Source organism: Emys orbicularis, chromosome 13, assembly GCF_028017835.1.
Source record: "Emys orbicularis isolate rEmyOrb1 chromosome 13, rEmyOrb1.hap1, whole genome shotgun sequence".
NCBI classification, from domain to species: domain Eukaryota; kingdom Metazoa; phylum Chordata; order Testudines; family Emydidae; genus Emys; species Emys orbicularis.
In genome coordinates this window covers 42,164,829-42,192,176 of record NC_088695.1, presented here as the reverse complement: position 1 = coordinate 42,192,176, position 27,348 = coordinate 42,164,829, and the positions used below count along the sequence as shown (strand labels likewise).

At 37.7% G+C, this 27,348-nt stretch overlaps 1 protein-coding gene across 13 annotated transcripts; it reads right to left on the bottom strand.

Moving 5' to 3' along the window:
* Positions 1–1,937: 1,937 nt before the first annotated feature.
* On the bottom strand, positions 1,938–26,893 carry ZNF207 (zinc finger protein 207). 13 transcript variants are annotated; one of them, XR_010561815.1, is made up of 13 exons: positions 26,531–26,891; positions 25,160–25,298; positions 24,021–24,191; positions 22,287–22,362; positions 21,655–21,702; positions 19,344–19,444; positions 17,535–17,695; positions 16,751–16,843; positions 15,274–15,516; positions 14,231–14,393; positions 13,508–13,993; positions 9,237–9,291; positions 1,938–3,607 (listed from the first exon to the last, which is right to left on the bottom strand). XR_010561815.1 is itself a non-coding variant. In XM_065415056.1 (12 exons), exons 1-11 carry the CDS (start codon positions 26,678–26,680, stop codon positions 13,833–13,835), a joined length of 1,506 nt encoding a protein of 501 aa, XP_065271128.1. In that variant the 5' UTR covers positions 26,681–26,891; the 3' UTR covers positions 13,127–13,587; positions 13,810–13,832. The 13 variants fall into 13 exon arrangements, 11 of the variants coding, with proteins under 11 accessions (XP_065271128.1, XP_065271136.1, XP_065271130.1 ...); XR_010561816.1 differs by having other exon boundaries at positions 1,938–3,604; XM_065415056.1 differs by lacking the exons at positions 1,938–3,607; positions 9,237–9,291 and having other exon boundaries at positions 13,127–13,587; positions 13,810–13,993.
* Positions 26,894–27,348: the final 455 nt, after the last annotated feature.

Sequence of the window (27,348 nt, the reverse complement as noted above, 5' to 3'; positions counted from 1 at the left end):
GGTTTGGTACATAAGATGTGGACAAATTGGAGAGTCCAGAGGAGAGCAATAAAAATGACAAAAGGTTTAGAAGACATAACTTATGAGGAAAGGTTAAAAAATTGGACGTTTGGTTTTGAGAAAAGATGACTGAGGGTGAACCTGATAAGTCTTCAAATATGTAAAAGATTGTTACTTTTAGGGATTGCACACCAGTTGTTCATGTTTAATTATTCTGTGCCAATTCAGTACCCATACCACGGCAGCTAAAAGGATCTTCCCACTCCTTATTTGGTCAAATATGGCCTTAACCTAAAAGCACAGCTGCATTGTTTACTCCAGTATTGTGTCTTATTAACACACGTGTAGTTACTCAAGCAGTTTTGGGAGCTTTTATTAATTTTAATTATCATTGTTACATTACTGAGACCTACAGAAAACAAAAGAAGCCAGAATTAAAAAAAAAAAAGCTACAAAAAATACCCCCCAAAATTAGCAAGGCTCAGCACAAAAATCAGATTTGGGTTGTTTGTAGCCTCAAAGACTAATACTTGATTAACACACCCAAACACAACTGAGCAGTACGCATTGTTTGGCATGTTATTGCAGCATACGTGACCTAATATCTTGCAGATAAACTGTGCCTTTATTCACTTGCCTGATTTCATTAAGCTATTTAAGCAGAAAGTTGGTTGAAAACGTACTTTTTTATACTTAAAATTGTTGTGAAGCACTTCAAGACAATGTGTTGCAAATTTTAAATTGTTCCATCAGAGAAAATACACAGGCAGCAATTCATTTATTAAATTACTAAGTTTAATCATTGGAGAAAGTCAGAATTAAATAGATACATATTATGGAAGAATATATATTATCCAATTTCCCATTCCTGAAGAAAAATGAGCCCCATAAGAACACACAAGGAATGCAAGTTTGATTCATTGTTCTTGGTTCCATATGGTCTTCAACACTTCTCTGTCAACTGAATGCTATGAAAATTAAACTGCAGACAGTTACCATTTCTACAGTCAACATGCATTTTACAGAGTTACCCACATACTTACCAACCTTTCAGTTTACCCCTCTCTTACCAATACTTTTACCATCTGTTACAAGTTTTGTACATGTGCTCACAGATTGATGGGCATATTTTAATGTTCTAAAAACAGTTAACTTGGTCCCATTCACTTCACTTCTTCAAAGAACGTGAATTCGGGAAACTTTTAAATATCAATACCTGAATGACTGTTGGTTCATCGAAGAAAAACTCTTAGTGTGGCCTCAAAGTAATTGCCACAGTAAAAGATCAAATTGTATGCTACAGGACAGCTATGACAATGGACCAAAAGCTCAACTTAAGATCACTTGTATGGTAATGACAGGTCTAAAGATTCCCAGTATCCTTTCAGAAAAATCCAAATTTGCTGTTTCAAAGGAAAAATGCACTTAGCTCTTTATTATTGAAACAATAGTCATATTATGCTGTGAGCTATTTAATTGGCATAAAAAAATCTCAGAAAGGTGGCATTTCCACCATAACTCATATTAAAGCAATCTTGAAGCATTGTACTTTCTTGTAATATGAAGCATTAGAGCAGAGGTCGGCAACCTTCGGCACGCGGCCCGTCAGGGTAATCCACTGGCAGGCCACGAGACATTTTGTTTACATTGACCGTCCGTAGGGTCCCCAGGGCTGCGGTTCGCCATTCCCAGCCAATGGGAGCAGAGGGAAGCCACGGCCAGCACATCCCTGCGGCCTGCCGCTTCCCACAGCTCCCATTGGCCGGGAACAGCGAACCGTGGCCCTGGGGAGTTGCGGGGGGTCCGTGCCTGCGGACAGTCAACATAAACAAAATGTCTCACGGCCTGCCAGCGGATTAACCTGACGGGCCGCGTGCCGAAGGTTGCCGACCCCCGCACTAGAGGATGGGTGTGGCAAAGGGGAGCGTTCATTACCAAACTGGGGTACCATGAAGTAGAAGGTTAAATTATTTCTTTTTTAGCAACCCTGGAGGCTGACCTCACAGAATATTGCAGTCCAAAAGAACCAGTTATTAACAAGCTGACAGATTTGGTGCCACAAACGGCAACTGGATTCATAATTATTTTTTAAAAATCAATTAAAAGAAAGGATTTGTGAACTTTACTACATATAGTCACTGATTTCACAGTAAGGAATCTGTTGTTTTTACACGTGCACATGACTCCCAATCATGTTTAGGAGATATAGGGCAACAGATTAATTTTAAATCCTATATAAAAGTGACCCACCAGGTTCCCAAAAGACAAGTCTGAACAGGCACATCACAAGTGAGAAATTTGAACTGCGTGTGCTGCCACTTGCAGGCAAGTGAACATTTACAGTTTGAATTCCTGAGCATATAATAGGAGCCCCTAGATGATGTGTCCTGCTAGAACTACAAAGGTTATCACAGCTCTTAAAACCAGTAAGCGTGTTTTCTTCTATAACATAAAAAATGAACATGCTATTATAATTGAGAATGAATTCTTAAAACCTATGTAAGATGTTCAATTCTGAAACCAACTTGGGGGAGCTGTAAATGTCAGTTTATCATATTGTTATTCAGATTGTTGCTCTAATTAGGTAAATTGAGATGACAATAGTTTCAGTTTCTATTTGACTACCGCCATCTGTTGGCTTTCCTTGATCTTTAATGCGCTGTAGTTTTTGAGTTTATTTTTATAGAGCACCTAAAAATGGTCACCATATATTTGTGTACACATACAAAATTTTATCTTCTGAAGTTAATTTCATTCAAAGTACTCAAGATGCTCAGGACACTGCACAACCAAAAAAATCCAAACAATTAAGTCACCTGCTTCAAATTTAAGCAGATAAAGCACGCTAAGCAATACTGGAGGGGTGGAAGGAGAAAGTAAAGAGGAATATGAGGGAAAGACAATAAATATGGGGGGTAAACTAAAATCTCTGAGGAAAACATTTGTAGGAGCTCTTTGAAGTGTAAAAAGGGGCTAAGATGGATTTCAGAGACTAATCCCATGCACAGGGCCTACTACAGTAAATATATGAGAGTGGGGGTATTAAGTCAGGTGATATTACGTATCTGTAAACAGAAAATTTAAGTCAAGGTTAAATTACTGCTACAGTATTAGGGGCATGAACACCCAATTCCCAATATAAGCGAATATCAAAATCTTGTATCATCAATTCACTCTGGTAAAATGACCTCTCTCAGTAGTAAGTGAATTACTGAAGAAGTGACTGTTGAATCAACGTCCATGTGTCCATTAAGCTTCTCAATACTGCCAAAATGGCCATCAAAACTTTTAATCCCCATTTCCGTTAATCAGGTGCTTGTAAAAGTATAGTACCCCTAGGTGTAGTTAGAATCATTGTATTATTTTTTTTAACTGTTAAATTCTACAAATTTACTCACTACTGAAGACAGCAACATATATCCTACACAACAAAGACGTATTCACATTTAGGTGATCAAAAGACTCTCTCCTCATGTATTTAAATGGTATTTGAACACAGTATTTCAAACAGGAACATCAGGTACTTACAGATTAAACTAACCTGTACTGGCAGTGCTGTGGGATTTTTCTTCTCTACCAGTAAGTAGCAAATGCTGAAATTCTGCTGCTAGTTAACAAAAACACAAGTTGTATTAAATCAAGGAGTTTATCCATAATTTAGTTCTCATTAAAAAAAAAAAAAAGTCAAACCTCAATTGGTACATTGTTCCTTTAAAAAAAAAAAAAAAAAAAAAGGGACTAAAGGCAGCTATAAAATTGTTTAATTTGCCCTTAAATTTGATTCAAACTTTTCTGACTCATGTATCAGACAAGTGTAATATGATAAACACGTCTTGGACAAACCTAAATGTCAAGGGATTACAAGTTGTAGTTGCAAGAGTGACTCTGTTAAAGAGCACTCAGTGAAAATAGATCGGGTACACTTTTATTATTTTCTTAAATTTCACCTGCTTCACTGAGGCAATAGAGTTGAAGTTGTTTATGAAATTAGTTTTACTTTGTCTTGATGTGTGATTCATAAATAAGGGAATAGAGAAATGGATTTCTTTGAGTATATGTGGGCTGTTCTTAGGTATGATGAAAATTCCCACATTCAAAACCAAAAGGTTAAAGTTGGGACTAGTTAACACAGTTTTAGTAGGAACAGCAGAAGTGTAATTCAATTTTAAAAGAATTACTCTTGAAATGTGATTAAAATTTATATTGATTTAGCAAAAACAAAAAGGAAACCCTGAGGCAACACATACCTGAAACTGACGTACCTCATCTGACCTAGCAACTCCCCCGCCACAGTGTGTCTTCTTTCTACACCCCCTGTAAAGGTGGGGAGAGGGAAAAAAGAATCCCATGGCCTCAAAAATCAGATTTCTTAACCCACTATTCTAGGAAGCCCAAAATGATCCGTCTATTACATCAAACATGATCTTATACAAGAGACTGCTACACTGTCACCAGCTGTTGGTCTTACCTTTTAACTCCTAGTCAAGACAAACCTTGAGATGAGTTCATTACCAGTGTTTTAAGATGAGTTCAGCACCATTTAAAAATGGTACTATTAAAACTAGAGTTTTCTGCTAGGGACACAGATGGTTGGTGAAATCAAAAGATCTGGTGCATAGAATTGCAGGGAAGTGTGGAGTATCCCAACATTCAAGATATACCATCCTACTAGTTATAATTTGAGTTAAGTACTTGACTGAATAAAAAGCCTGAATCTTAACACCACTACACTGTGTCTGATGACCTGCATGAAATGTGGATGTTGCAGTGGAAATCCAGCTGGTAGTTCACCTTTTCCTCCTTTACTCTCGGGCTTTACGTGGGCACCATCTGCCCAATCAAGGACTGGTCAGGACTCCTGACTGTGGATCCTTCCATGCCTCATAAGAAAAAGGTTGGGTTGAGAAGTGAGGCACACGAATTGTAACCACCCAGAGGAGTCTGTTGTATTTCAAGTCTATGTTGGCCAAGGGATCAAGAAATTGTGGATTAAAAGTCTGTCTCTCTTGCAAAGAGGTCCTCAGTATACCTATGTCACTTGGCCAGCAATGATGTTGCATTTAAACTGCAGATACACTAGCAGAAACATGATACCAATATTCATTCTAGCTGTGATTATTATCTACTTCCTATTCTGATAGGGTGGAGATTTGCATAGAGCTGTCATCTGAGCAATGTATTTTACTGAATCACAACAGTCAGATGATTAAATGTGTTTTGCACAATCACAAAAACTCAACAAGGTCTATTTCCAAAGCAACTATCCTCAATTCTTTTCCCACTCCCAAACTAATATCTGGACAAGTTTTTAAGGCAAATACGAAAATGGACCATCACTACATTTGTGGCAGAAAGAGGCCACTAAACCCACTAACTGCTTTTCTCCAAATTGGCTATAGCAGTGGTTCTTAACCTGTGGCCCAATCAGCACAGAGCTGCAGCCCATGTGACACCCTCAGGGCCATACAGGTAGTATTGGATGCAGCCCACAATGGTAAATAGGTTGAGAACCACTGGGCTATAGGAAATCCTAGTTATTTTAATGCAGTGGTTCTCAAACTGTGGGTCGGGACCCCAAAGTGGGTCATGACCCTGTTTTTATGGGGGGTCGCCAGAGCTGGGATTAGACTTGCTGGGGCCCAGGACTGAAGCCAAAGTCAGAGCCCCATCACCAGGGCTGAAGCCCTCAACTTTCGGCTTTGCCTCCTCCTCCGCCTGCCCCACCCCTGGACAGCAGGGCTCAAACGTTGGGTTTGGCTCAGGCTTCAGTCCCCCTGCCTGGGGTCGTGTAGTAATTTGTTGTCAGAAGGGGATCATGATGCAATGGAGTTTGAGAAACCCTGCTTTAGTGAAATAATTTTGAAAATAGGCACACTGGTATTAAGTATTTTCCACAGCACTTAAGGGACAGCATTTAATACTAATATACAAAGTGTTCTGTATAAGGCAATCATCACAGCATTCCAAAGCATCCAAGAACTTAATGCATGGCATGTACTTTATTTGCCACTCCTATTATTTACCTTGCATGTAACGAGAGATATGCAAAAGTTCACCTGATTTAGCAGTTTAACATTATAGCATTTCTTGTGCATGGGGGAAAAAAAAAAAAAAAAAAAATATAGGTCCTTGTAGCTTTAAATGGAATTATACTGAGTGCTTCCATTAGAATGTAGGAAAATAAGAATAATATTTTTAAGTGATTCTTAAGAGCCTTTGGGAAAAGACATGGAAGCCAGAAATGGAGCAACTTCGTGACACACAGGATATTAGTAAGCATACATGACTTTGAATTAGGGAATTTCTTGTTTACAATGGAAGTTTTTCTGGCAACATCCTCCTTAGATCCACACTCAAAGGTGTCAGACAAGTTTCACAGTAGGAGCAAGATTTTTTTTTTTTTAAACTAGATTTGTGTTTAAAGATCTTTTTGAAACAGTTGATCCAGGAGTTGAGGAAAAACTCCTATTAAATAATATAAAGCAGTGTGCTATTGTTGTGGTTAGAAGGAAAGCAAAGCCTCTCTACCTTTTATAGGTCACATATCACCACTGAATATTTAAAGCACATGCAAACTGCTCTCTTGTTGCTTTCAAATTAATACATGGACATCAATTGTGGCACTGGATTAGGATAATATTGCCGTGCCTGCTGAAGTCACTGAGACCTAAGAACTTCAATTATTTTATTGCAATCTCAAAATGAGCAACTTTTGAAAATCATAAAACTCCCTTGGAGGGAGGCAGGAACATGGGGAAAGGGAGAAGCGAAGCTTGTGTTTGAAGACCAACTAGAGATTTCCGATACCATTTGAAATGCATTGAATTGAAAATTATAGCAAAGGAAGCTCAAATCCACACAACATCCTACAGAATTATTCTGGAGTGCCACTGATTGCATCTTTCGGAAGTGGATAGCAAAGTGATTAGTCTTCCTCCAGATGAAAGTTTCTACTAGGATTCCAAGAAGTATGTTCTCAAATTTACATGAGAATAACTATTGCAGAAAAGAAAATATCCCTAGAGCGATAGGGGAGGTACGAACTACAGTACTTAGTCTCATTCACTAGATACAAGAAATACAGAGAATCATGGGGTTTTTTTTGACATGTTGAAGCAACATTTAACTTATATTAAGAGCATCAGTACAACAGAAATAGGAAGTGCAAGTAAGTGATTTCTCATGACCATCTTAAACTAGTATCTTCAAACAATGCAAAGGTGAAAACAAATTGATGGTTTGAGTAGGACACTGAACATTTAACTGCCACAAGGAATATACGTTTATTGGATATAACCCAAGTGTGGATCAAAGAAGGATACTCATCTTTGTAGAAATCTACACTATGGACAAGGCAGAGGGTATACATTAATCTACATTTGAACATTTCTACTACAAAATACACCTGAAGACTTACCAGACCAAATACAAATATTTGGATGGAAACTATTTAGTGTCAGTCTATTAAATGGTGAAATAAGGTAGAGTGAATCAATAATGAATATTAAACACTAAATATCTCTGGCTATTTTTCATTCATTGAGTCTTAATAGAATGATTCAGATATCTGTAGCAACACATACATACTACTTATTCAATTCTCTTCTGCAAGAAAACTCTTGCCTGACCAGGTTATGCAAATGAGGAGACAAAACAGTGAAGTGACAAGTGCTCTTACAACTTGAATAAATTTAGTAGAAAAATGCTAGTTACTGTAGTATTGTCTTGTAGTGTTATAAAGGGTAACATCAAACTGACAGAATTAGGAATATAACACACACTGCTCAACAATTACTTGAATACAGTTAACATTCAGTGCGTATGTCTCACAAATTTGGGCATTAGTGAGGATTATAACTGGTTTCTGAAGCTCACCAGGAAGGATCAGAAACCCAGAAGGGGTTCAGAATGTGAGTGTGGGGAAGTTGGGTAGGAGTTCCAAAGGGGGAAGGCAACAGGAATAAGTTCCATTCTTGCAGGTGACAGTCAATTGTATTAAAGACAATGTGAGCCACAACCAGACTTGTGAAAGCCATACAAGTTAACCATTACTTAAGGAAACATTTAAGAAATTAAACCGTTTCTATGGTGCATCAAAAACTGTCTTTAAAAACTCATCTGCTGCAGCAATTTCCAACAACCTAGCAAACATTTTTTTAATTTGGAAATTGTAAGAGTCAAATGCTGCCAAGAGGCAGTCAGATTACACAGGGACAAAACCTATTCTCAGGCTGAAATTGTCCAGGTATCTCATGCTTTTGCAAGGAAAAGGCAAAGGGGCAGTCTGCTCAAACAGTAATTTTAAAATTATTTAAAGATAGTAAAGTTCTCATTTTCTAAATAAGAGTACAGTTTTATCTTCAATATTGTTGATATGGTAATGGTAGTTAATAAACATGTTAAATTACATTGCAAAATCCCTCAAAATTCACAACGAATGCTGTGATTTTAGAATACATGGTGCAATACACCAAACTTTACAATATTATGCCTTTTTAAAAAAGAGGCTGATGAAAAGGAAATCTTTCAAACTGACATTTTTGCAAAATCTACAACTCTCTCATTCCTTTTTTCTATTTACCAACTCAAATCTGTATCTCTTCTTCGCATGGCTCTACATTAATATTTACTCTTCTGGTGTAACTGTCATGGTATAACATGTGAAAACAAAAATGTTAAGTATATCACTATATCCGTCCTTTTATGGAAAAATATTATTCAGGGTTCTATAAATACAGCTAATTTTATGCCTCCAGTTCTAACTAATATTCTTATAATTAATACTGTAGGCCTAATAACTAAATGGATTTAAATTGTTATGATGAAGTTTCTGGATTTCAAGTAAGTTGCATTTCAATACATTTCCCCAGAAAAGGCAACAGCATCACCCAACAGATCTGTTCATATAAGCTACATGTAGTTCCATTATTAAATATTACCTTCAAAAAAATAGTGCACAGAATTTGGAAAAAAAGGGAAATGGCTGAAGGATAAAGGGAAAAAAAGTTGCATCAACATCCATCTTAAATATCCCTTCCCACCAACCTCTTCAAAAACACCACAGCCAATAAGTATGAATATTAATATAGAGCCCATCTACCAAAAGATTATAAAAATCCTAAATTAAATTAAATTTAGGGGCCTTCACCAAACTTGCTGCAAGTTTGGGGACATAAATATCCAACAGCCATAAAGCTGTGAAAGCCCCCAGAATGAATAAAATAAATCCCACTTGCCTCAGACTGAACAGGGCAACACTGAGACTCTGCCTCAGCCTGTCCTATGGCAGGGCTATAGGAAGAAGAAAAATTTAAATTTTAGAAAAACATAACCCAATTAAGTGAAAGACATGCATTCAAAATTAACAAAATTCCAGTGATCAAGCAAACAAAAGAAGCTACTGCCTTAGCATTTGTTTGTTAATTCCAAACTAAACCTTTTATACTTTATGACTATTTTTGAGTTGTATGAAGTTCTGATGTTAGATTACTTCATTTGTAGCTTGATGACTGGAACACAATTCTGTTGTCTATGGGTATTTTTCCCATAACTGATGGCATTTACTGTACTAGTTCACAAAAAGTAATGTTAGGTGAAAATCCCATCAGCCACTGAAAAGTTTACCCTCACCTTAGTGTCTTCTGTAGTAGCTAGACCAGTACAATTATTAAGCTATTTAGTACCAGACAAAATTTTTTTTTAATCATTTTAGAAATTGCAACACCAGCTGATAGGCAAGTTTGTTAGTTTCGACTTCTGATTACAGAAGTCATTATATTGCCCTTCCCACTGTGTAAACTAAAGTCTTGCTTTTTCTTTCTTTTTGTCTTGTGTTCAGAATTCTTTGGTTCCTGCAAAATAATTTCAGATTATATGCTGTACTTTATCCATTAGTTCACAGAAAAAATTAATTACCATTGACTTGAGTGCGATACACAGGTAATTTGCTCTGCAGCTCCATACACTCAAAATGAGTGCATGCACCATGCAAACCACAGAAGCAGTTGAATACTTTCTAGAAGCTTGTGTCCTCCTGTGCATGCACAGAGCAAGGGTTAATTATTCATTTTAATTATCAGATATGCATTCCATCCTCAAACTTATTACCAGTATTTTGAATCTATGATCTGAAATAGAGGAGCAATAATTTGCAAAAAGAGTAAAAGCTAGTCATCCGGAAAGTCTTACTAAATCATTCACCAAAGGAAAGAGTTAGTTGACTCACAAATTAGACACCATTGAAACTAGTTAACTTTGTAAAATCTAATTTAAAAGGTAACCTCTGTGCTTAAGGGTGGTTTAGCAACTCAAGCAAGAGATGTCAAGACTCCTGGTTTATAATTCTGGCTCTTTCAATGATTTGCTGTATGATCTATGGCAAATCACTTATTTTCTGTCTCTAAAATGGATAGAATGTGTCTACCTCACAGGAGTACCATAAGGCTATTTTAAAAATGATTTAGATCCTCTAATGAAAAATGCTTAATCTTTTATACAGGCATTGACTTTCCTCTTCTGTTTCCAAACATTTGCCTGAAAATTATTCACTAAGATGTCTTTAGTGCCTACATCAACATTTGGTTATGTAGTTTGCAAGTCAGTCAATCAATCTTATTTAATCATAAATTCTCATTTTCACTATGAGATATGGCATGCTAATCTTAGGAGAGGGGATTTAAATGGTTAATCCATATAAAGATTACTTTATCTGAAAGCAGCTTGTCTCCTCAGGAAATGCTGCTCCAAGTCCAACTCTCTGGACATAAATGAAACGGGGGGCCAGTAAGAGACAGCAAATTCTGTAAAAACATTCCCACTGAAATAGAAGTGACAGCAACTCAAGGTAGCTGCATTACAGGTCTCCTAGCAGAGGAAACAAGACAGGGAGTGTCTACCTGAGAAATACCAAGAGCACATAACTAAACTTTGCCAAATATATTTGTAAGAGATTTCATCAATATTAATTCAGGTCCTGTTAGAAACAAAATAAAAGAGATCTAAATGTTTTCAACCTCTAAATAGTCAAAATAATATTTGTGAGCTATAAAATGATGCTATCACCTAACCAGCCAAACAGTCACTATTTAAGAAATGGGAATTATTTTGGACTAAAAGACAAATAACGACAATTTGTAGAGCATGATCAAGTGAGCAGGGCATGCACTAAGGTTCTAGGTTGTTGTTTTTTTTGACTACTCATCCTTGAAAAGGGGGGTGGGGTGGTGCAGACCAGAAAATAAGTTTTAAAAAAATGGATTATAGAACTACAGCAGGTAAGAAAATGGGATTTGTTTTGGGGGGAATGAGGAGAGATATCCTTAGAACATCATAAGAGCTTGAGAAAAAGCTGGAAGTTCCAGTTTTTACAGGCAGAATACAAAATCAATCTATCGACATGAATGTTTTTATAAAAAAAAAGTCAAATGTGTTATGATAGCTTTACTGTTTATTTTTTGAATTATCCTTGGGATCAGAAGAAAGAAATACAGAAGACAACCAGCTTCCATCTGGAGTACAAGAATGGACATATTAAATTATGATTGTAGAGAAATGGAAAAGTGTGAAGGACTTGGGGGGAAGAGAACCTGAAAACTCAAGGCCCGTTCATAATGCATTTCCAAGCAAATTACTGAATGAGTCTGCTTATTTATTCTACATGTTATCTGACAGATGGCCAGCAGGTAAATGGTATCTAGTGCCTAGAAAAATGCTTCTTTATGACATCCGGAGAGCTATGGATCTTGCTTAAGATTAATACAAGTTTCTGGAGATTTTCCAGATAAATTTCTAAATTGTTAAACCAAGGCCATATAACTAGAAATTAAGATGCCAAAGAACCTGAGACACTATATAATGAGTTCCATGGGGCCACATACTCTACTGGAAGACAGCATAATGTTCTGAATATCTTTAATTTAAAGATTTGCAGACTGAAAAGATGGAGCATGAAAGTAAAGCAATGTGAAGTTCCTGGTACAAACCATAGCTGTAAAAAACCAAAGATCTCTCTTCCAAAAATAAGACTAAGCCACAATGCTTAGTTCCAGAAAAAAAACAGGAAAACCTACTACACTGATGACCAAACTAGTGGTAAAGCTTGTCAGCCTCTGCGATGGAAAAACAAGGGAAAAGAGTATCACCACAGTATACAAGTGGCACAGATAAAATATAATTTGTGGCTGGACCTTGTATTTAAAGTTGATCTGCAAAGGAAAGCAACATTTGCCATTTTCTGCTTCTTGATGTTTAAAACACCTGGAAGCCCTCCCATCACAAAAGGTGTTCTCCCCATGTTTGTATTTTTCCATTCGAAATTTAGCTCCCCAACACTGGAAGACTAGTCAACTAAAGCAGCAAGATATAGGTCATAACAAGGAAATTAATCTGAGTAAGAGGGTAAGAGACTAATTCAGATTCAAAATTCTGATTTGTTAACTAAGTAATTAAGACACTTGGGAGAAGAGTCTCAGAGGTTCAACACCCCAGGCACTTAAAGGGCTGAGAAAATTCTCAATCCACATGAGTCATCTTGTGTCCAACCACCAGCACCACCCAGAGACAATCAGATTTGAAATTCCTGATATTTATGGTAAAAGCAAAAAACAAAATCCCATACTTGTGAGCCGCCTTTGCACATCATAGAAGCAAAACAAGGGCAAAGGCCTATTTTTCCTTTTTGCAGGTCACTTTCAATACAGTAGCAATAAAGTCACTCACTGTGTGTCATGCACCTAAGCTTCTAGAAGTTTTCTCCTGAATGGCTCCTGAGGTTCATGCATTGATGCAGTCACACATCCAAGAAAGTTATCTGAAGAAAGAACTAACAGGATGCATCTGGCACTAGGATTTACATCAGCCAGGGGTCACAATTACATCTTGCTAACATGTGAAAGTGCCAATGTTACAAGTCATCTAAGATTTATTGCGGACAAGAAGAAAGGCCTATTAAAGAAACCTGCACCATTTTAAACAAATTATAAACGATAGGTGAGATGTAACCCGTAACCTCATTCCTATTAATCATTTTTTTTTTTAAAGTTAGTTAATAAGTGTACAGGTCTATGTCTACTTGCTTAGGAGACTACAACATGCAGCTAAGTGACAAAGTTCAAACAAGAATTAGAGTATATCAAAACAGCAGCAGTAAATATGCGTTTATTACACCAATAACTACTGTGGCATGCATCTGTACAAACCTTGCAGGCAGTTGTCCACAGCTGGTCATGAATAAAAAGGCATATAAATTTTTGTCTTGTTTTATTACAATGAAGTTTATAACAGTACAGAAAAGTCACACGACCTTATTGGGTCAGTTTACTTAAACCCTGCAACAGGAGGAACGCTAAATACATTAAATATTGTTACATGTTCAGACTTTTAAATGTACAGGTAGTTGGGAATAGTTACAGCCCTCACCAAGCTAAGTTGGGGACGTGAAGTCCAACAGCACCTGAAGTGCTGTGAAGGCATCACTTTACAAATAGCAACATAATGTTCCAGAACTTGCCTTTAAGATGGTATGTTCATGTAATTCCAGCGCCTTCACAATTTAACGAACCATATTTACTATACTTCACTTCTAAAAACCTAGATGAAACATGAAAAAGAAGCCATACAGTATAAATTGCAACATCAGGAAAAGTTCCTGTTTTATTATTCCAAATAAATTTTTCCCATGTAAAATAAGAATGTCCAATAGTTCCTTGCATGTGGGAAGATACTTTTTTTTTAAAGTCACAATGAAGCCTTAACTGACGGAAGCTTGGCTATATTAACAGCACAAGATGAGAAAAGGTTTAATCTCCAAACCTATTAGACTGTGTGTAGTAGCATCAGTAGCGGCCACCTTGCGACATTACAGGAGGTCTCATTCCCATTGGAGGTCGAGGAGGTCCACCTTGGTAAGGGGGTACCATTGGAGGTCCCTGACCATATGGAGGCATCCCTCCAGGAAGGTATCCTGGCATGCCTTGGTGATGAGCACCATACTGACCTATGAACAAAACATTTTTAAGATGAAAGTAAACATATCTACTAGTTTTCTTTTTTAAAAATGTTATTTTAAAATAAAGCTATTTTAGAAGATTTAAAAGGTTGGAGACACAAAGTTAAACATTAAAAAGACTGAAGTTATATTTTTGTAAAAACCTGTCCATTTCAAATTAACTGCTGCTTCTAGATTTAAAAAGTTTTCAGTGAACTTAAATGTATTAGGGAAAAGTGTGATTACCATGAGGAGGCATAGGAGGTCTCATTCCCTGCTGCTGAGGAGGAATTCCAGGTTGTGGTGGCATCATACCTCCAAGTGATCCAACTGATGGATTGCCCATTGATACCTGTCCTTGTCGAGGGAGATTACGTTGATATTTGGGCAACTGTGCCCTTCTCTCTTCCTAAAAATAACAGCATACATAGATGTTTTAACACACCAGAGGAAGAGCAAGGGAGCTGAAATATTAATTTAAATATTGGTGCAGAATGTCTAGGTACATAAGCCAGAATTTATAAAACTGAAATTGTTACTAAAGGTAGCTTCAATAATAGAACTAAATTTGCTATTATAAAATTCTCAAGTATATTACCAATAGTATCTCTCTTTCCCAGGAAAGCTACCACATAATGCAAGTTCAACTATTTCAAATTGCTACACTAATACTGTCAACTCTAATATTTTGCACATAAGGAGCCAATCTCCTCTTAATACTAAAATTATATGTAAAAAAAATCTGAAATGAACTGGGAATCTAAAGGACAAAACTAAGTGTAACCTGAATTTTAACCTTGCTTAGGAAAGCAGGATGCACTTTGTCTTGAGATTTTTCAGTTCTGAACTTGGAGAACAGCATCTGTATAATTGTTTTTCATATTTGTCAGGAGCACTTCACAATTGCTCAGTCTCACTTGTGCCAGGCTGGCTAGCTATGTGTTTGTATCTGGCACAGTTCTAACAGTTATACATCAGCCTGGAGAAGTGAGAGCCAATTAAGGCAGAGCCACACTCAGGAGGGGTGATTCTTAGAGTCAATGCAACAGTTTCACCATTTATACAGGTATGGTTATGCAGTGTTAACTCTATATTACACTATTCACTGCCTTGAAACTGAAGATATATCCCCTCACATGAATTTCTGATAAATTAATTAAACATATTTTATACTCCTGCCAGCATCAAAGTCATCCTGGGATAGAGAAAAATATCCTGTTAGCCACATGACAATTGCAATGGAAATGTGAGTTGCATTTATCAACTTAAGAAAAACTGTTTTAACTTACCAGTGATATATCCTCATCTGGATGGATCAACTTACTGGTTGCACTGGTTGTTGTAAGGGTAGCAGGCTTACTTGTTATAGACGTAGCTGGTTTAGCTGCAGTACTGTTTGTTGTGCTAGTGGTTGAAGCTGTAGACTGTGTATAAGCAGGGAATGTAGGTTTGGGGGGCTCTGTGGTTGTTGCAGGTGTATTATTCAAAGGTTTGAAATCAGTACCCACTGGTCCTGGAACAGCTGCCTGAGCCTGTGAAATAAAAATTAATCAGTAGAAATACTTACTTTTTAAAATAAAAGACTCATTTACCTGTTTGACATCTGAAACTTTCCAGTAAGATACACAATTAAAATAAGCTAGTCCAAAGTAACGTTCAGCCTCATCACATAATACTAAAGCAACTGAAAACAAAGAGAAAATAAAACCTAGTGCACATACTGTAAGAGTCTAGATGTTGCAGGTCAAAAGCAATAGCTAAAACAAAAGGTATAAAATAAAAATTGCATATATATTCTGCTGACTTTCTTGCATAATTTCACCCAAAATATTCAATTTAATATATAAATCCTTCATGGACCACTCTGCTTTAGTAAAGACAAGCTACGCTGAAGTGAATTTCTATTTCTGTTATTACAATTAGTGTATTTTAGCAATCATTAGTGAATACAACTTCAAGTGTTAGCATTCATTAATGAAATTAGATTTTTGAAAATCTTGGCTTTAACTAAACCTTTCAGTATAAGAGGTCTAACATGTCAGACTTTAAAAATTAAAATTAATTTTGAAGCAGTCTCTCCATAACAAAAACACTGCAATAGCCTTGCAAAGTTCTCTTAAATATCTGTCTACAGCTCTTCCTGAAATTTTAGTCTCATTAATGATTGAAGAACTAAGTGAAAACAAATTTGAGGTCCACTGTGAAACACAAGAGGCTGGAGTCAATACTGTCTGTGCTTAAATTAAATTAGAGACAAGACATCTTTGCTTTAAAAGTAAAATACTACAAAAATGAGTTTCACTTGAGAGAATGCTTTGGCGGTAGCCAGCATACATTTTCAATTCTCCATTCCACCTTCTAACCAAAGCCAAATGTTTCAATTTTAGAACATAATACAAATTAGAGTTTCCCTATATTAAGATTAAACAGCACGAACTAAAAAGGTTTCACCATGCATCAAGCTAACCACTGCCCACTAAAATGCATTTAGCTGCTTTCATGCTTTTTTAACCCTTCAGAACCAGGATGTAGTATTTCTCATTTCTTCCCATTATCCAAGAGGAATTGAACACTTCGAAATGTGTATTTCTACAAGATGTAGTATACAATTAAGGATTTTGTAGTTTTACCAGCTAAACATAATCAGGAATATAACAGCAATTATCTGAAGATGTTTAGGCAGACCATTTCAGATTTACATAACGGTCCAAAGGGTTAAGTTGCAAAGCAATTTTTTTTTTTTTTAAACTGCAACTTCCTGCGTACTTGTGCTGTGCTAGGAAACAGAGCTTTAGAAGATGCTGACAGATTTTCTGAATTGGATGAAGCTGTACTTGAACTTGTGACAGGTGTCCCCATCTGTAGCATAAAAGAAAGGAAACAGTGAACAGTCTCCAAACAAATGGGTGGAAAATATCCATATGGAAGGATCTCTTATCCAAGGGACTGAATTTTTGTAAATTATTATCTTCCATGCAGAAGTCCAAAATGCAAAAAGGAAATTATGAAAGTTTCTGCAACATACTTGAAAGCAAGTAAAGAATTAAGGATGTATGCATTTACAACAAATGGTAATGGTCACAAGCCTCAAAAAAAAATACTATCAAGAGACCACAAGTCGAAATCCTGCTTAAAACAAACCATGGCAAGACTTGTGCATTGTGAACTTTAGTGAAAGTTTTGAGAAGTCAAATCTCTATCTGCTGACAGACAAAAAAAGTTCAGCCAACCACTCCCCTCCATAAGGGAAGTAATGTCGGAGTGCTTTGTCCATCCCCCACCGCCCCACATCTGCTGACAGAAGTTATACCTAGTTCCTGGGCTGCTACAAGACACTGAAGACAAGGGAAATAAAAAGTGAATAAAAATCAGCAGCCTAGTGTTAAACTGCATTACAATAAAGAGTCAAAACAGGTGAGAAGTTTTACCAATTACTTTTGTAGTATCTTCAATGAAAAGTACTACTAGTCACAATGATTTAATTTTATAGTCCATTGTAAGGGACAAAACTAGATAGTTAAGATTCCAGAGTCTCTGAAGGTCACCTTACCTGTCCTGCACTGGGGAAAAGTGGTTTCGTAACTGGAGGCTGTGGGGAGGGTGCTGCTACAGCAGGAGCTGGAGGTCTATTAAGAATGCCTGGTGCTGTCACAGGCTGTGCTTGTGTCATGGGAGGCATACCAGGGCGAGGACCAACAGGTGGTGGCATACCTATGAAAATAGAAAAGAATCTGTAATAAAAACCTCAAGCACAGGTGAATAGAAATATTCCTTTTGAGTACACTATTCCAGAATGTTATTAAAACAATATGTATAGTCTTGACATAGATAAGCCTGTAACGTCAACGTACATTTAATCAGCTTGTAGACAGAGCTGTTTTAGATAGTCATGAATTAAACATATATGCATGTATAGTAAAAATTACCACACTTACCTATAAGAAAGACTGAAGTTTTGTCACCTCCACCTTACAATTACAGATTCAATTTTGAGAGACAGGGAAAGGACAGACAGGAGCTTAGCTATCCCCCACCCCCACAACACAGTTGTACAAGTTCTTTCCACTTAACTCCACATGCAACTCAGAGAACCTGTGTAAGATACACTAACTAAACCTAAGCTGCCAACTGAGTGATAAGGCTGCTAGGAAGCCTGGACAAACTGTCTGTCATTAGTGGAGACTGAACTTATGGGGCTGGTAGCGAAGTGCAAACTCAGATCAGGTTGCGACTGACTGCTCTACAGAGGCCATGGAAATGGCTCCCTCGGACAGCCAATATCGCAACTATTAAAAGACCAAGGAAGGCAACCAGAAACGCAATTCTGACAGACATATTATACATAAAAGACCTTTAAATTAAGCAACTTAACTGACTTACAACATTTAGTAGTAAAAAAAAGATTCAGCCAAACTACTTTTGGACATGTGATTGCCATGGAAGGTTCTCCCAAAATGTTTAGTACAGTTAACAGATGCCCACAATACTGGTTACAAGCAAAACAAGAGAAAGGCTATGCAGCAGTTTTTATAATCTTATAGTTATGATTTAAAGCAAAGCAACACTTCAACACAAAGTAACACATTAAAATACTCAATCACCTAAACAAAAAGTCTGGAGAAAAATTGTTGTTTAAAATAAAAGCTTCCTGAAATAAGACAAAAGGGCTCCCCCAAGCTTAGTGTAATACAGTCAATTCTGGACAGGAATAAACTTATTTTGTACAATCTACCTAATGGGTGTGAATCTTCCAGCCTACTCAGCTCAGTTTAAGACTGCAGGTGAGTTTAAGACTGCACCAATTTCAGCCAGCTGTCAGTAACAGCAGTCAAAACAGGGATACAGGAATTTCTTTTTTCTAGGATCCTGCAGTCCCAGTCAGCAGCTTTTCACAGCTGTCTCAGTGTTTAAAAGCTTGATGCAGAAAACTTCCTTATGAAGTGCTTTACACATAGCTAGGCTAGAGAGGGAAGACTAAAATGCTAATTAGTAACCGTCTACAATTTTTCCACGGCTGCCACAGAGACCCCTCCCCCCCGCAAAAAAAAAGGAAGTGGGAAGAGATGTGACTAGAAGAGAGAAAAAATGCAGAGAGAAGGAAAGGGCCAAAAAAAGGATATTGTAGGGGGAGAGAATGGATAATGAAAGAGGAAAAACTCTCCACATTTTCCCTTTCCAATAAATAAAAGTGTACTAATTAAAAATGTTAGTTTGCCAGCAAATTCTACCCTTTATCTTTGTGGAAAGCCACCACTGAATTCTACAGAGATCTAGTATGAAGTATGGGTAGTATACAGCCCGATTTTAATCATATGAACCCAAAAACCCCAAGTTAAATAAAAGATATAATTTAGCTCACCACAGTATGAGTTCGACATCACTGACCTACCTGGTGGCATACCAGGCATAAGAGGTGGTATTCCTGGCCCAGGAGGCATCATCCCACCCATTGGCATCATCCTATTAAAATATAAAATAGAGACTAATATGAACACTAATGATCTCCTATTGAGACCATTGGCATACACTAATATTAAGCTAAAGGTGTTGCAAGTAACCTAGTTATTTCCACCGATAGAGGAATTCAAGTCATCTTGACCCTCAGTAGACAAACCAGTCCCACTGTCAACGGGAAGAGAAACAGTTTTCATGTGGGACTCAATCCCTTAAGGTGACATCAATCAGATTTAATATCAGACTGCCAGGCTTAGTCTCTCCATTAAAAAGGTACTCCAGCATGTCCTTTTCAATTAATTGGCTGAGTTTCAGTGTAAGTGGCCTACTAATAAATTGTATACCGAGTGTATTGCTAAGCTAATTAGTACCCCACTAACAAAATAGCCACGGAAATTTGTTTAAAATCATGCTGTTACACTACCCCTCATTTTTTAAAGACTCCAGGATAACATAAATGAGAGTCTAACCTTGAACAATGTGTAAAGAGACAGAGTCAACTTGAAATCAAGTTAGTTATATAAAACATTAGTCAGAAGTTTCAGGTAGTACATATGTCTGAGGTCTCAGGCCAATTTTTGTGAATATACAGCCACATGTTCCTATTTTAAAAAAATGTTTCTGCTTCCAATGTTGTCTGACAGACAACCAAACAGGTAAAGATGACCATATAAAGTTCCGTCAAATGCACTGAAGAGGAAACATCAGAAAATCTATTTCCAGTAACTTTGTCTATGCTTTGAACAGCAGAATTTGATTGTTCAAGTTGATTGCGCTCATGTAAGGTTATGGCTTTTTCTCTGTTCTAAGAATACACCTCTACCTCGATATAACGCTGTCCTCGGGAGCCAAAATATCTTACCGTGTTATAGGTGAAACGGCGTTATATCGAATTTACTTTGATCCACCGGAGTGCGCAGCCCCCCGGAGCACTGCTTTACCATGTTATATCGGGTGACGTTATATCGGGGTACAGGTGTAAATTCCTCTCATCTACTGGTGACATCTTAAGAGGATATGGCTGAAGTTTCCTCTAAGACTGAACACTGGTGTCCCACTGGCCCCTCCTACCATCTGTAACTGCTAAACTCCATTAAAATAAGCTAAAAAGACATTAAATACTGTCCTAATATTACTTTTCAAGGTAAGCAATTTAGTTACCACAGGAATTTTATTAAATGGGAGGCAAGGTGTCCACAAGATACCCTATGAAGAATGAGGATTCTTAAGCTAGAAACACCTGCAACCAAGCTAGGGAAAGTAGTGAAGGCACCCCAGCACATCAAGAGATTCTCTCAGCAACTCTTGGATGAGGGAGGCCCTCCCATTGTCACCATGAAGATGCACTTACAAGAAGCAACAGGGGTATTATGTTATGAAACGGACATTTGTTTCTTAGAATCTGAAAAGAACAGGGCTAAAGTACAATAAGTCAGAACATTATTTCACAGGCCAAGGCTAGTTTTACTTATCCTGATGTTCCCTTATTTAAAAAAAAAAAAAAAAAGAATGAGTGGAAATCTGCTTTAGGTTAAGTTAGGCTTTAAACTGGTAACAATGTAAAGTCATAACTACAATCTATAAGATTGTAATTGGTTTGATAGACTAGTGCAGTTTTTTGGCAAATTATGTTCCTTACTATATGGCATAGCATCCATTCAGATTAAAGTTTGACAAAGAGCTTTAAGTGCCACTCAGACTAAAAACCAGCAAAAATTGGCAGTCCTGATTGCAGAATGAAATCCTTCATGCTATACGTTTCAAAGCCAAACAGAAAAACACCCACGTAGAATGTAACTGCAATAATCAGATTTATCACCAGTTTTTTTGGAATTCAAAAATTGTATATTACATTAAGCAGGTCGCTTAAGCTATATATCAATGAATCCTCACCGAAATAATTTCATTTAAAAAACAAACAAACCTCCCACTACTCACAGGGAGTGACCAAATGAAGCTGCAGACTGCTGCAAAATGAAAGGTGAAGTAGGAAACAAGACAGCTATTGCAATGTTATCTCCCTTTGTTTTGTCTTATGGATCTAGATAGAGATTCCTTATTATTCTTAACAATGAAAACCTTAAACTGTGCACTATACAAAACCTAAAGTTACATAACACAAATATTGAATGAGAGGGGCTCAACATGACAGGTTTCATTTGACATAAAATGGCATAATGAATGTACCTAAATTACATTATTAATTAGATGCTTACATGTTTTCACCGCAAAATGACTGCATGTACTTTCTCTGTTGATGTAATCTGTGAAAATGTATGACAAAAATCAAAAAATCTACCTGTGATTTTCCAAACACATTGTGATAGGGTGTTATGTGTTAACCCCATTAACAATTTAAAAACTCATCTGTACACTCTAGAACCAATCTGTGTAAATCTCATTTAACAAAATCTTAAACTGACTAACAAGCTTGTTCCTGGTTGGATCCACAACTGATGAGAACAAGAGAGAAACTCTGATGCAATAATGTATATACACAGCACACAAACTTTGACAATGGGTTCACGGAAGGGTTTAAACCAGCAAGTCAAAATTTTACATCCAATTGTATTAATTGGGGGGTGGGAGGAAGAGCAACACCATCACCACATTTGCGTATGACCTGCTAAATTTTAGTGACATTTTGCTGTTGTGGTATAGCCTTCCAGGCCCTATGTTAACTTTAAAATTAACACAAGTTTATAAACCCCCCAAAGTTCTACAGAGGTTTTGATTTTTTCTAAAACAGTTCAAAGCCGCTAATGACAGATCTAGATAGCAAATTGCTAGTGTGCAAAAACCACTGCATGAACACAGGCCAACTGATTAAGCCTATGTTTTTACTCACCCAGGTGGCATTCCTGGCATAACTGGAGGCATTCCTGGCATCATTGGTGGAACACCTGCCATCAAGGGTGGTATACCTTTAAATTGAAAATAATTTTTAGATGAGTAATAGATTTATCAGTGTGTGACTTCAGACACAAACAAGACTGGATCAACTATCTGCATACAAGCTTTAGAGAAAAATCCTTTTTAACACTGCTTGAAGATATATTTTGCATGAGTTTTCAAGGATGAGGACAGGTGGTATCACTACATTTGGACACGTGATCAGAAAACTGATCTTCTATCACTAAGGGATAGAGACTCTCTTCCCCTTGATAAGTGTACACATAATCTAGCATTTTGTCAGAAATTTAGCCAGCCTAGAGACAGTAATACCTTACTCTTATATAGCCATTTTTATCAGAAGTTTCCCAAAGCACTCAATAGTCTTAAGTGTAATTCTCCTCACAACACGTCTGTGAAGTAGGGAAGTATTAGTTTCCCATCTGTAGGGCACTGCAAGGCTAAAGGACTTCCCCCAAGGTGACTCAGGAAGTCTGTTGCAGAGCAGGGAATTGAACCCAGGTTTCCCAAGTCTTAGGGTAGTGGTCTAACCACTTACATACTAGGCTCCCTCACTAGGGCATTTTCTCTCCTTGACAGAGCAACTCCTTCCTTAAAAGGCAGTTTCCAACCACAGTGAAATTCTTAAATGGCATCAGGACACAGGTTAATGAAAGCTTCTCTGATATAGCCGATGTAGGCATGTTCATCACTTTTAGTGTCAAAACAAAGTCAATTTATATAGTATATAAAAGCAGAAAAATATCAAGGGTAACACGGATAGGCAATGTGGACAAGAAAGCCCTGTCTAAGGAATGGAAGTGCAAAATGATGAACAAATTATACTCATTAAAAATCTGGAATAGGAATATGTTTAAATATGAAGACTACATCTAGTCATGTAGAATTGAACCTCAATTAGGCTTTTATGTGAATAGAGACAAAATTAATCCCTTTATTGCTACTATTTGGAGGGATTTTTTTGAATAAGTTATTCACAACAGAAAGACTCCCCTGCCATTAAATAAAAAGAACCTATCAGTGACATTTAGCTTTTCATGTTTATGGACTGTAACAGGTCAGGAGCCAGCCAATCCTGTTCAATTTATAAGACCCACCTAAGAAGGGGATAGGTGTTTTCTACAAAGGGCTGAGAGGGTTCAGTGGAAGGGGAACTACAGAAAGAAGTCTGGCTCCTGTGACTCCCCTGGAGAGAGGGGAGCAGAATGAAAGGCTTCTGGGTCCCAGCAGCTTGCACTGATTGTGAGTGTGTTACTTTGTGAGTTGTATTTGCACTAATGAAACAGTGCCCTGGAAGAAGGGCCTGAAGGACTCTGGGAGTGGGCAGTGAGCCCCTCCTGGGAAGGCTGGGAGAACCACAGGCAGGTAATTGGCCCAGGAACTGAAGGGAAACTGAGGCAGCAGTCAGCCTGAAGCTAGACCAGAAAGGTGGCACTATGACAATTTGGTACCTCACTTCAGCAATCCTATCACTATTGTGACATTTCTTAATGTTATATTTTCTTCAAGAAAGAAGCTATCAAGACAGCTATTCTTAAGTATCAGTCATAAGTTATACTGTCATATCTAACAGCATTGGGAAGGTGTCAGACCATCATCCTAGAGTTAAAGTAGCATCTCAATAAAAGTATTTGGTTTTTCCACGTCTAGCTTTAAAAGTCTATGTTACCTGGGGGTATTCCTGGTGCACCTGGCACAGGAGGCAATCCTGGTTGTGCCATTGGGGGCATGTATCCCTGTTGTGGTTGTACTGGTTGTGGCTGAAATGAGGTTGAAGCTGTAGATTCATCATCATCATACTCATCAGAATCATCTTGTTGTTTCTTCTTCTGGCTCTCTGCTAAATAAATTTAATTAACACTGTCAGATTAAGAATAACACAAATCTACAGAGTTTAAGAGCATAGGATTTCATCTACTACCTAGGTGTTCCAATTTGAAACTAACTTTTAAACCACCTTGCTAGTAATTTGCAACTATGTATTTTAGGAAGAAGGAAACATTTTACATAACCCTTCCACCCTTGTGTTATTTGTGTGTATGAGTTGGTAAAGTGGGGCAAGAAACCCTACCAGGATCATTCTTAAGAACTGCCACCTAGGTCTGCATGCCACAGGTTAATCTACACAGTAGGACTCCAGGGAGTAGGATAAAATACCAGGGAAATTCACAAAGGCATTCTTAGCATCAAAGAAGTCTGAACCTCTATACTATTTATGCTGTTTTTCTTCTATCCACCCTCAAGTCACAGGTCCTGCTATGTAACAGGATAATCCTTTTCCAGACAGGTACTTGCCAAAGCAGTTACCTTTGGCTAGGAGAAAATATCACTAGTCACTTAAGTGGCTAGCAAAGCCTATCAAAGTAGTTACAGAATGTACCAACTGCTCTATCTGAACCAAAATCACCGATGATATTCCTTACTTCCATTACCTAAGGAGCAAGGCAGCCACACTAATCAAATCTGAATGGCAGTGTAAAACCCAGGCCACTGAGGATTTGCCTTCAAACAAATCCTGTTGCTAAACTATTTCCTCAGTACCAGCTTTAATTCTGTATTTAAAGTAGTTACTTTCACAGAGCACAAATCCCAACTATTATAGTTTTATGGTTTAAATAGACCACTGTAAGACACTGCATTTCTGGATCAAAACAGGGCCACTGTAACATTTTAGTTTCACCACTACAGAAATGCAATTTATACATTCATAGTAAATAGGGATAAAGCTATGCTCCCCTTTATATGCTCTAATCTAGTTAACATATTATGGTGATAATACAATATAAGTAACTAAACATTCAAGTTTACCCTGAGTTTTTTGTTCAAGTAATCTTCTCCTTTCATCCATGTCTTTTTCTGGAATGCCCTCCATACCATAGATTTCCAGTTCAATATCTGTTCTTCCAGGAATAGCATTTGGAACTGCATCTATTGTTTCTTTATGCACCTAAACCAAAAAAGTTAGATTCCTTTACTGCAATCAGCTAAGATTTTTGTGACTGATAACATTACTTCTACAGGCAGTGTCAAATCTTACAGATTATTCTGTTAAGGCTATTCACTTTGTCACCTCGACTCAAACCCATAACAAATGCACATATGTTTAGTTCAATAATTATTTTCTTTTTAAAATCTGTAACTAACATCTACTGGTAATGTCTGTCCCAAACAGCTGCAATTTGTGTTGGTCCCTACATGAAAGCGTTTTGAGCTATTTGTTCCATTACATTTATAATACACTGAACACTTTTTACTCTGTATCAGATTGCGCAATAACTTAACTGGGGGGGGGGGAGAGAGAGAGAGAGAGAGAGGTGTCTGGTCATACTTTCGCAAGGAAGAGAAGTGTCTTTTAAACTAAGGGATGCTGCTAAAGAGGGGCACATGCTACTGTACCTTATTCACAGTTTAGCTTAGATAAGAAAGACATGGTTTATCCCCCCCCTTTTTTTAATACTACTTTAACTGTCTATGTAATTACATCCTCATGAGGAAAAATTTTAGTCTTAGGCTTGGTCTACACTTAAAAGTTAGGTTGACATAGCTACATCTGTCAGGAATGTGAAAAAAAAACACATCCCAGACTGACACAGTTATGTCGACTTACCCCCAGTGTAGACGCAGCTACGTTGATGACTACCATCATTTGGAGACTTGGTATTCCTAGACGGATGGAAAAACCTTTCAGTCAGCACAGGCTGTGTCTACACTATGGAATCATGCCAGCATTATGCAATGTAGCTATACTGGTATAGTCTGTAGTTTAAACATATCCAAGAATAGGTTCAGACTAAGAAGTGCATTTTCCCTTGTCGATATAAACTACAAAGATGTTAAAACCATTTTAGAAACTTGTTTTCTGGAATTAAAACTAACTAATACATCCTCCCCAACGTCAAGTGTGACTGAAAGGCCAAGATGATATATCTAATCTATATGCTACCATGTACATTTGTGAAAGCATTATTAAAACCAGTGAGTTTATAAAAAGGAGTGTATGTTCTTGTATTAGAAATAGAGAAGAGAGACATCAGTGTTTCCTAAACAGGCAACTGTAGCAAAGTTGAGAGATTCTAGCAGTAATAAACAAGTAATCTTAAAAATGTTTTTAATGCAGTATCACTCTAGGGACAAACTGAACTTGAGGCAAGTTACGCATATATTTTTAAAATGCCTTACCTGCATACAATGTATAGCTAAACCGGGTCCTGTATACAGTTTCTTATGACATATATGGCATTTAAAGTGCTTTGCTTTTTGATGCTGTATAAGGATTTTCTCATCATCAAAATCCCTGTTGCAATACCTATTCAAGATGATTAAGGACATTCTGAAGCTTTAAGATTTTTGTATGAAGCAGCTTAAAGGAATAGCAAAGGGCACAAAACCTGGGGAGATGGATCAAGTGCAATACAATTCTGTCAGAAGATAGATTTAAAACAGTGGCTAGGAGACAATATTTATGGCTGCAGCAAATTGAACTGATCTTTAATGCTGCCTTCAGAGCAGCAGTCAAACCTTTAGGAGACTGAGGGAAGCACCAAGTCTCATTAAATGCCAAGGTTTCTCTGACTGTTGTCTGAAGTGTAGTCGTAGCCCTGTTGGTCCCAGGATATTAGCCACACAAGGCGGGCGAGGTCTCTCTAAAGTTTCTGAGGCAGTTTTACCGCCTCTCCCACCAGGGATGAAGATTTCCCCTCCACAAATCCACCCTGTCCCAGCTAACAGCAGTTTGCTGCTGACACTGTCACCTATTCCTGCGGAGTCTCCTCCGCTCACCCCACTACCCCGGGCTCGCTAGGAGCTCGGTGGCGCTGGCGGGGAGGAAATGGAGGGAATACCAGGAAACAAGCCCCAGCCGGCCGAAATTCCAAACAAGGCGGTCGGGAGGCAGACAGAGCAGGCCGCGTCCCGCCGGCGCGCGGAGAGGGGAGAAAGGGAGCGAAAAGCCCGAGCCCAGGCCGCCTCCTGGGGAGGGAGAGCGCGGGGCGACTCCC